We start from the raw sequence: 9,951 nt of genomic DNA on the forward strand, positions 1-9,951 counted from the left end.
TGCAGGAAGTCTCTGGATAAACTCATCGTCGTGCAAAGGGTGCAAAGGTTGCGGTTGCAGAGGGAGGGGGAGCAGCCATGCTCAACCCAAGTGCTGCTATTACACTGCTCTGACTGCGGAGGAAGATGGTAAGCACCGAAATCCGAAGGCTCGGAAACGGTGGTATACGGCTGCGGTATTAACGCGACAGCGTTAAACGCCTCGCTGTCCAGAAAATCCTGTGTCTGCCTTATCGGCGTTGTGAGCGTAAAAATCACGAGCCTGACTCTGGCAGGTGGTGCCCAGAGAGGAACCTAGGCTGCAGGTGCTCCTAGGTGACGTGACCTTGCGGCGTCATCACAAGCTGCCCATCGGATAGTGAGTAAACTGCCGACCGTGGCAGGTGGAAGTTAAATTATTGGTCGCCCGAGGAGAGCGAGGGTCGCACAAGGCCCACCACTGGGGTCACCTGCCATCACGTGGCAGTGGCGCATCGCTTAACCGCTGCACCACTGATCGGGGAGGGTTATGAGGACTCCAAGGGATCGATGAATGTTAAGTAGAGAATGACCTTTTGCATATATATGAATTAATTCACTGAGCTATCGCGTCATGTCCTTAAGGCAGAGCTGAAGTGTACTATATAATTTTTCAGTAGGTGGTAGATCACAGGCGGTTGTGAAGGCGCTTGGAACGATGTATCAGCGCTGGGCCCTGCTGGTCCTAGAGTGTGGATGCAGACTAAACAGCGTTGTTAGATGTGGCGTCCGGAGCAACATTCGGTGACGTGGCGAGCTGCGTCTGGCCTTTAAAGTTAGGTGCCATGGAATGCCGGTAGCTAAGTGTGTGTAGCCTGAGCAGTAGGCAAAGTCGCCTGCAGCTGTGAAGCGACTTCAAAATGGTGCACCGTAATGAGGTGAACAACCGCATCAAAGTGGTTGAGAATGCGAGTAAGTAGGTTGTGCGTGAGGTCGAGAGCACAGGGTCTGAATCACGAGGAGTTCGGCAGCGGGGGGAGAGATTTCAGGACCTCGGATCGCAACTCCTGCAGGGCGATGCCTATTACGAGTGGGACCTCCTCAAATTGCAGGAATCAGATGTCGATGCGAATAGACTGGAACGCCGCAAGCGGAGGATCGTGCAGTGGCCCCGTCCAGATGTCCGTTTGCGGGTACCAGTACGACGGCGTCCTGCCGATGTTGTGGTCCATGGAGACGGAAGGGTAGGAAGCGGCGTCATTTAGAGAGTTTTTCATCGCTTCCGGGCCACCAGTGACCCGAAAAGGCGAAGGAGATAAGACAGGACCTCTCCGTAGAGCTAAGCCATCAGAACTGATTTATTCCTCTAACGCTTAGCTGGCATCTCGTGCTTCCTCGCCGTCATCTGGTTGAGGCGAGCGCGGCCGCAACAAGGCGCCGCCACATCTTGTTTAAGATTTGTAATGGCTGCTATCGTGGCCTATACAACTGTAAATACCGCTTTGGGAACGGTATCGCACCGTCGGAGAGTGACTCTGTAGCTTAAAATGGCGTAGCTTTCAATAACTGACGCTGGAGCTAAACAAAGAGAAGTGTTGCTTTAGTGCTGCTATCACAGCAATTCCCCGTATTCTAGGCAGCCGCTGTGGCTCAGTTGTTATGGCGCTCGGCTGCTGACCCGAAAGACGCGGGTTCGATCCCGACCGCGGCGGTCTAATTTCGATGGAGGCGAAATTCTAACGGCCTGTGTACTGTGCGATGTCAGTGTGCGTTAAAGAACCCCATGTGGTCGAAATTATTCCGGAGCCCTTCACTACGGCGTCCCTCATAGCCTCTGTCGCTTTGAAACGCTAAACCCCAATAAAGAAAATCGAACCAATTCCCCATATTCTCTGACACTATTCGTCTTCGGACGTGTCACTTCCCGTGCTTCGATGTTGCTCTTGGCAACAAAGTACCGGTCGGGTACCGCCAGTGCCTGGTTAATCTGTACGGTGAGCACGAGAGGGGAGGAAAAATCTTGGAAATGAAGGTCGTGCAGTCGTTCACGCACCTGTCTAGAGCGCTCGAGCGGCGCGCTCAGATGTTCATTTTTGACAGTCGCCGCTCTCTAGCCTGCCCGATATAGATTTTAACGATAGGAGTTAAACACGGTCCATTGCAATGTACATGCAAGATGTGATCTTGTTTCTAGCCCTATGCCACTCGTAAATGACGTCACTATACTCCCCGGTGCCCCTTTTGAGTGCTCTATAGACAGGTCTGTGGACGACTGTACTTGGATGTCGATGTTGGTCTTTTTGTGTCCGGACGTTGCACTCTGAAGTAGACGCAGGGTAACGGCACGAGGAAACGACGATCACAGTAACTGTGTCCTTTTGATAGGATGCTTCGAATCTGCCCTGGAAAAAGATGAAACGAGCGAAGATATGCGGATATAGAAGGCAGGGCACATGAGCATCACGCGCTGTTCAGGGCATGCATGTGTGGGTATGAATCACTGGTTTTTGGGAGCGTAGTTTCCCACTAACCATGCACCAGTACACTGCAGGTGCTCCTTCAAGGGAACAATATTAAATTGAAAATGTCCTATATGCTTCGATTTGGGACCAAGATTGCTCGTATAAAATTTCGTAGTTTTCACTTCATGGTTTATCATACCACAGCGACGTATACTTACAGTCGAGCTCGATGTATAAAATATGATGTAGTTTGGATAATTGCATTCCTCCTGTAATGGACACATTAGATAGCGTGAGTTGCATTCAAACACAGGTTTCCCGGGAGCGGAACAGAAGCGAGTTTAATGCTACACAGAGCTCGACCTCTCAAAGACACCGAATATCTTCCCCGTCAACTGCCGAGCCACGACTCGACTTCTCTGAGCACCCTGTTCCGAGGCGGTCAGCAAAGCAGCAGAAAACATCGGCAGCATACTGAAAAAACATAGGGGCCTTCGTAACCACACCTTAACGAAGTAAATGCGATAGCACTGGGGGTGGGTCAGAAATGCCTGATTTTGGGGGTGGGCCAAAAATGCCAGATTTTTGGGGTGGGCCGTCTGCCAAATTTTGGGAGGTCCGAATTTTGAGAGGTGGCATTTTCAAATTTGGCGGCGACTTGTCATTTTCAAATTTTCCGGTGCTGATGGCGTCACAACCCTCTCGACCAATCAGGAAGTTTCGTTACACAGAGCCCGAAATTTTTTTGTGTTACGAATGCCTAAACGCTATAGCATTGAACATTAGGAGCGTGCTCACCCTACAGCTCAGAGAACTTCGTGTCCTGCGCTATCTCCGCTGCCACCCACCGGGAATTGTTGTACCTAGAGCGAGCAAAGTGGAAGTCCGGGGTATGCGATCATCAGAAGCCGTGAAGCCACTCAAGTCTTACGACGCCCCGACGCCACCTTTGGAGCAGCGCACGTCTAATTGGAAGGTATGTGCTCTCTGCTTTGACCAATCATCTTGGGCGAGTTCATTCATGGTTTCAGAAAAGATCTAAATAGAGCTGCAAATATCGACACAAGGAAGCACTACACGCTAACTAGAGGAGTGACATTATCAGGGACGCAAAATTAAGGGCCCGTTGCAAAAGACAGATGTGGTAGCAGAGGTTGCTGTTGGGTAATTTCATTCCTGACTGTAAAACAGAAACGCTGCACAGAACAACGGTATCTTTTTCTGTGCTTGTCAGTGCAGCGCTGATCAGCCTGTTCTACAATCATGAATTTTCCAACAGGAAGTTCTGTTGAAAAATCTTTCTTCTGAAGTGTAACGTTCTTTTTATGTTCCTGATACCCCACCTGAAGCAATCGTGTAAGGCTGTCTGTCTTTCGCTGCTCCTCTATGCCCCACCTATCTGTGCGTTAATTTTTGCACGGAACAAACGGCTGTAAAATATTTTTCATCCTATGCAAAGAAGTGTTCATAAGACGGGAAGAACTTCACTGCACTAAAAATACGAACCTCAGGGAAAGAACAGGACATGCGCAGACTCTCAAATAAATATATAGGGACGCCAAGGAACAGAATGAAAAGCACAGAATGGAGAGAAACAGCAACCTGGCCCTGTCATTGCATGAGCACGTGTTAAGATTGAAGACCTCGCCTTCTAGGGAACTTGGTCCGCGAGCCATGGCCTCGCCCGATGAGTGACACAGCCACTGTCAGCATAAAAGACACCGTTTTCTTCCGGACCAAATCAACGGTTTCAAAGGGGCACAGCAGAGAACGGAGCGGCAGAGCAGAGCACGGGGTCTAGGCTCTCGAAAGCGCAATGCTCGGACTACAACAAAACGGGCGCTAACACCTGAGCGCGGCAAAACTAACCTACTTAATGGATAAAAAGCGACCGTAGAGCCCCAAAAGGTAAAAAATTCCAAATCTGCAAATGATGCAGATGACTGGTTCACACATCTATTGCGTCTTTTTTTTTCTTAAATAAGCTTCTCTGACCTGGCGTCTCACACTAACCTTCTGACGGAATAGAATGCTGGTTTGTGAAAAAAAACAGGCGGAAACCTTTTTTGTATTTTCTTTTATCCTTCTTTACTATTACCCACAGCATGTGAATATAGGTCCGACGATAACGACCTAAAACCATCCATCTGACGGTACATTCGTGCAGAGGGCCCTCTGTCCATGATAAGCCTAGCCATATAAGAAAGGCAGCTTGTACACCACCGCACACACGTAGGGCACATACCGTGGTTTGCGATTGATGTGGTATTAGAAAATGTTTATGGTTTATGGGGGTTTAACGTTCCAAAGCGACTAAGGCTATGAGTGAAGCCTTAGTGAAGGGGTCCGTAAATTTCGACCATCTGGGGTTCTTTAACTTGCACTGACATCGCACAGCACACGGGACTCTAGAATTTCGCCTCCGTCGAAATTCGACCGCAGCGGCCAAGATCGAACCTGCATGTTTCGGGTCAGCAGCCGAGCGCCATAACCACTGAGCAACAGCTGTGGCAGGCATTAGAAAAGACTATTACCAGGTGTCAAATAAATGTTCCTTTGAACGTCCTACAGAATGCTAGGATTCGCGTACATCCAGCTTTGCCATTTGGGTTCACCCTTCTCTACCTATTCTTCTGTTTCTGAAAGAACTTATGCCGTAAACCACTACTACCTGTTCTCCGGCTTGCTTCTAGCCTACCTTGGCATCGAATTGGCTCGTCAGTAGAGGATACTCCTTTTTACTGCGCTATCAGAACGACCCTTGTTTCCTGCTGTGTGGATATTGTGACTGGAAAGTTGTGTGGGCAGAGGCCAATGGAAAGAGATCGAGAAGGAAAGATGAGAGGTAGAACACCAGGCGCACTGCAATGCTGAGCAGGAAATTGAAAAGTCCGAATTAGAAGGCGAATAATAGAGCGGATTTGGAACACGAAAATCAAATAATGCCGGAGCTGCAGAATTTCCACTGCCCGTTGTGTGATTGCCTGGCTTTTTTTTATTTGCTCATGGCAAACTCCAGTTCTTTACAGTTTTCGAGTGTACCTCTTATTAAGCAAGTTAGAAGATTTGCCACCTTGTTATTAATGCGTAGATTTCCTTTATGTTGCAATTATATCCTAATTGACGAGGAACTCCCAGCTAGCTCTCGCTGTTCCTCTACACCTCCCTCGAATAGTAGGTGCTTGCCCTTACGCACGGCACACGCTTCACCTGCCGTCCTAACCCCAATCAGCCCTATGACATCCCATTTAGTACTCGCTACTTCTTGGGATAGGACAACTCGGCTAGCCTAACCGGTTAAGGTTCCAGGAGTAATCCTTGTCAGGTTCAGTGGCCAATGATCTTCTTTCAGGATCTAGAGATTGTCGGCATCCTCTGCAGAGGTGGCACCGCCGCCTTGGTCAGTTGCTCCGCAGCCGCTGGGTACTGAGGGTCGGGGTTAATTGTTGTAACAATATAAAACAATATACACTAAGGATAACCGCACTGTGTTATATCTAAGGTCTGACAAAGCCTTATCGAACGAAACAGAACGCATCAATTTCAAGATGTACTACATAAATTTGCCACCGACTCAGGAACGACCTTTGTCCTTCCCCCTTCTTGAGTGAAGTGCACTAAGATAGGGCGAATAAAGATGCCCCACCTCTTATTAAACGGTTCCTATATTGTAGTGTCTTGGATAAAATAAGAAATCACCCCTTCCAATTGGCGCTCTTTTTTCATTCGCCATCGCCAACATCGTCATTCCTGTTCTGGTGGCAGCAGTGTGTTTCTTTCGAGATTGAGCCGTGGAATCGGAGGTAAAAATTTTCTAAACGGACCGGCTGGCGACATTAGAACGCGACAAATCGAGATCACGGACGGAAAGCTCTCCACACTTTGAAAAAATGAGTCCCAGGTGCATTACCGCAGAGCTGTGAGGTGATATTTAGGGGGCTAAAGGCGCAGAATAGCTCCTGGCAGAGGCCTCCTGTCCGGCTTTCCGAATAAGCCTCGCGGGGGTGCGTCACGGCTCGGTCCGAAAGCGCTCCCACGGCGCCATCAATATCGCCGCAGGTGTTCTTCAGGAGGCAGCCGCTGGCGGCGATCATCTTGTGCGGGCTCCTCATGGTAGCGGTTCTTGTTTTAACCCTCTTTATGCTGAAATACCTATAGGCCACCCCGAGGTCGCTCCACGGCAGGGTACTGTCCGCGTGTGTCGTACCGGGCGGTGCCTCGAGTACGCACGCCGTCTTCGAAATACGCTGAACACCTCGCTCAACCCTTGCGAGAGCTTCACGCGTTTCGTGTGCGACGGCTTGCGGCGCCGCAATCGGCTCTCCGTGCGCGAGGAGGCTTTCCTCGGAGTGGTGCGTAAGCTGTCGTCCTTGCTGCTCTCGGTGCCCGTGCCCTCCAGGGGTCAGACGTCGCTGCAGAGGGCAGCCGCCTTCTACCGCAGCTGCGACGACGTGCTTCAGGGCAGAGCCGACGAGCTGAGAAAGGTGAGCTGCGCACGTGGACCACGCTTTATAAGGGCGCGTAATCTGGACCCGTATGACAGTTTACTGACATCCCTCTAGAGAGAAGTATGCAACAGCTGTATCTTACCGGTACTCACCTATGGGGCAGGAACGTGGAGGCTGACGAAAACGGACAACGCAGAGAGCTATGGAAAGAAAAATGGTAGGTGTGAGGTTAAGAGACCAGAAGCGGGAAGAATGGGTGAGGGAACAAAGGAGGGTTAATGATATTCTAGACAGAATCAAGAGGAAATGGGCTTGGGCAGGGCCTGTAATTCGAAGGCAAGGTAAGTGATGGTCCTTAAGGGTAATGGAGTGGATACCAAGATTAGGCAAGCGTAAAAGGAGGCTGCAGAAAGTAAGGTGGGCGGATGAGATTAAGAAGTTCGCAGGCATAGGGTGGCCACAGCTGGCAAAGGAAAGGGTTAATTGCAGAGACAAGGAAGAGGCCTTAAGTCTGCAGTGGGCGGAGTCAGGCTGATGATGACAATGACTCCGGATCTTGTCCACTCACGCAATGGCAGATGCTATGTTCGTAGTGCGATACATGAGGTGTACAGAAATGCAAGGTTTACGGTGTTGCTTTTAGGGCGCAGCTCTTAGGCACCCATTCCTGGATTCCGTATCGTTGACGTCGCCGTAACACGCCACGTAACAACCGGCGCATCCGGTAGCAGAGAGAAACGCCACCTGCCGGGTCAAAAGCGGAGGAATGAATAACCGGAAAGTGGTTGCCGCAGGAAGCCACGGATGCGAGAAAGGGAGTATGTCAGCATATCGCAAAGTTTCGCATTACCGACTTTCCTGATCGTCTGTCAGTGCTTTTTAGTTTTGGACTTACTGGGCACTATCAGAGAATTTGTATGCGGGGTCCCTTCATGCTGAAGAGTGGCAATTTGGGCGTGTTGGTTAATCACGGAAACCCAAAGCAGCGTAAACAAAACGACGACGTCAGGAAAAGAAAGGCAAAACACGCGCTGACTTCATCGCGTATTTTTGTAGCGACTACATTACGGTAGCAGTTCGAGTCTTCAGCGCGGCGGCGCCTTGGCGGTGGCGGCGCCGCCACGCTGTCAGTTGGTTGGCCACGTGGTGCGGAGCAGCTGCTGGCGGCGCGGCGCCGTGGCTGATCACGTGGCTCGTCACCTGGTTGGTCACGTGACCAGCCACGTTGTGCCGAGCAGCTGCTGCTGCCGGCGGCGCGGCGCGTCGGCGAAACCAAGCTGCCACAGCTGCGCGCATGCGCCGTGTCAAGTGGGACGAACATGGAGGAACGCCCAGTGCAACAGAGCGGCGAAAGGCAGACTTTGCAGTTCAACTGAGCAAGTTCCACTCGGCCAGCGGCAGCTAACGCGTCACTCTGGGTTTAACCAGAGCTACACCACCGCCAATTTTTTTGTTTTTCTCTGTAGTCGATTTGTTCGCTCTGCTTTGGTTTTACCTCCTTGTTGACAAGTGTTATTCATTGGTCCATTGATATCTTTGAGTCTCAACTTCGAGGCAGATGACTCGCAAGCATATCATCATTCATGCTACAAATTGTCAAACCTCATGGTGATCCTTCCCGATCTCATGGTGATCACAGGTAAAGAAAGCCCTGTTGGATGCGGGCATTGGGTGGCCCCGCCTACCCAAGGACTCCAACAGGTCGGACCTGCTCAGCACGTGGTTTCACGCGTCCATCAGGCTGCACTGGAGTCCCCTGCTCCACGTCATGCTGCAACAGGACCTGAACGTCACCACGGTCGTACTGGAGCCGCTGAGTGATTTTGAACGCATTCTCCGAAAGGAAAAGAGCTTGGAAGGCAGTGGCCACGAAGCGAAGATCTACTTTGAGGAGCTAAGGTGAACAACTTTTTGAAGAAACTGTAGTCGAAGCAAGCATTTTTAGTAAGTCTGACGGCCGCATATTCTACGCAGGCGGGAGTTTCTAGCTAACTGTGAACACGATAACGGGAAGAAGGACAACACCACCGTGACTTACGCAATCACGAAAAGGCTCGTCGAAAGCCACGTGACTCCGCTGCGACATGCTTTCGGGAGCATGCATCTATTTGACAGTGGTCTGGACACAGCCTTCATGTTCCGAAAGATGTCGGGACTCACAAAGCAATGCTGGCTTCAAGAACTCGACTACTATGTGGGGCCCTGAGAGCGAGACGTTGTCTTCATGTCGGAGAAGTCGGGTTTCGTGCACACGTTCATGGGTCTGTGGAGGCTTCACGGGGAGCGAGGACCAGATGCACCTCTTCTTCTCCCGGTGCGTCTTGCAAACGGCGGCGCTCTTTGCCAACCGGAAGCTACTTCTCAACTTCTACACCAGGCGAGGAGAAGCAGCGTACCGCGCTTTCTAGATATGTGGTCGATCTGAGCGCTATAGTAAGCTTAATTCTGAAAAAAGAAAGAAAGAAGAAAAGAAAGCAAGAAGGAAAGAAAGAAGGAAGAATGAAAGAAAAAAGAAAGAAGGAAAGAAAGGAAGAAAGAAGGAAATAAAAAGAAAGAAAGAGAGAAAGAAAGGAAGAAAGAAAGAAAGAAAGAAAGAAAGAAAGAAAGAAAGAAAGAAAGAAGGAAGGAAGGAAGGAAGGAAGGAAGGAAGGAAGGAAGGAAGGAAGGAAGGAAGGAAGGAAGGAAGGAAGGAAGGAAGGAAGGAAGGAAAGAAAGAAGGAAGGAAAGAAAGCTTTTCGAAGTCGGAGGATTGATTGATTTACGCAGTGATTAGTTTCATTTTATTTCATTTCATTTATTGGACCCTCAGGGCCAAAGGCATTAAAGGGGGAGTGGTTACAAAACAAAAATACATAAATAGATACAATGCATATTAAAGAACAAGTGTTATCATCCTCCTGTTATACAATGTTAGCTAGTGCAGAACGAAAATGCTGGTTATCAATTATGTCGACGATATCTGCGAGAAGGCGGTTCCATTCACCTGATGTACGAGGCAAGAAAGACTTAAATGCCGTTTTAGTGTTACATGTTTCAATGCCAACTTTGTGACGATGATCAATGCGATTTGACACGTATTTGGGG

At 49.7% G+C, this 9,951-nt stretch overlaps 1 protein-coding gene across 1 annotated transcript; it reads left to right on the forward strand.

Moving 5' to 3' along the window:
* The first annotated feature begins 877 nt into the window (after positions 1-877).
* LOC144127791 (uncharacterized) lies at positions 878-9,073 on the forward strand. Its single transcript, XM_077660740.1, has 4 exons — positions 878-929; positions 6,578-6,903; positions 8,507-8,766; positions 8,842-9,073. The coding sequence occupies exons 1-4, from the start codon at positions 878-880 to the stop codon at positions 9,071-9,073; spliced, it is 870 nt and encodes a 289-aa protein (XP_077516866.1).
* Positions 9,074-9,951: the final 878 nt, after the last annotated feature.

This window comes from Amblyomma americanum, chromosome 1, assembly GCF_052857255.1.
Source record: "Amblyomma americanum isolate KBUSLIRL-KWMA chromosome 1, ASM5285725v1, whole genome shotgun sequence".
In the NCBI taxonomy this organism is placed as follows: domain Eukaryota; kingdom Metazoa; phylum Arthropoda; class Arachnida; order Ixodida; family Ixodidae; genus Amblyomma; species Amblyomma americanum.

What these genes read in the sequence shown, in the direction of transcription:
- LOC144127791 (XM_077660740.1), top strand. Translation starts at nt 878, where the DNA reads ATGGTGCACCGTAATGAGGTGAACAACCGCATCAAAGTGGTTGAGAAT. An exon ending in CAAAGTGGTTGAGAATGCGA is followed by an intron (nt 930 to 6,577) that starts GTAAGTAGGTTG and finishes AAATACCTATAG; the next exon opens with GCCACCCCGAGGTCGCTCCA. An exon ending in ATCTACTTTGAGGAGCTAAG is followed by an intron (nt 8,767 to 8,841) that starts GTGAACAACTTT and finishes TATTCTACGCAG; the next exon opens with GCGGGAGTTTCTAGCTAACT.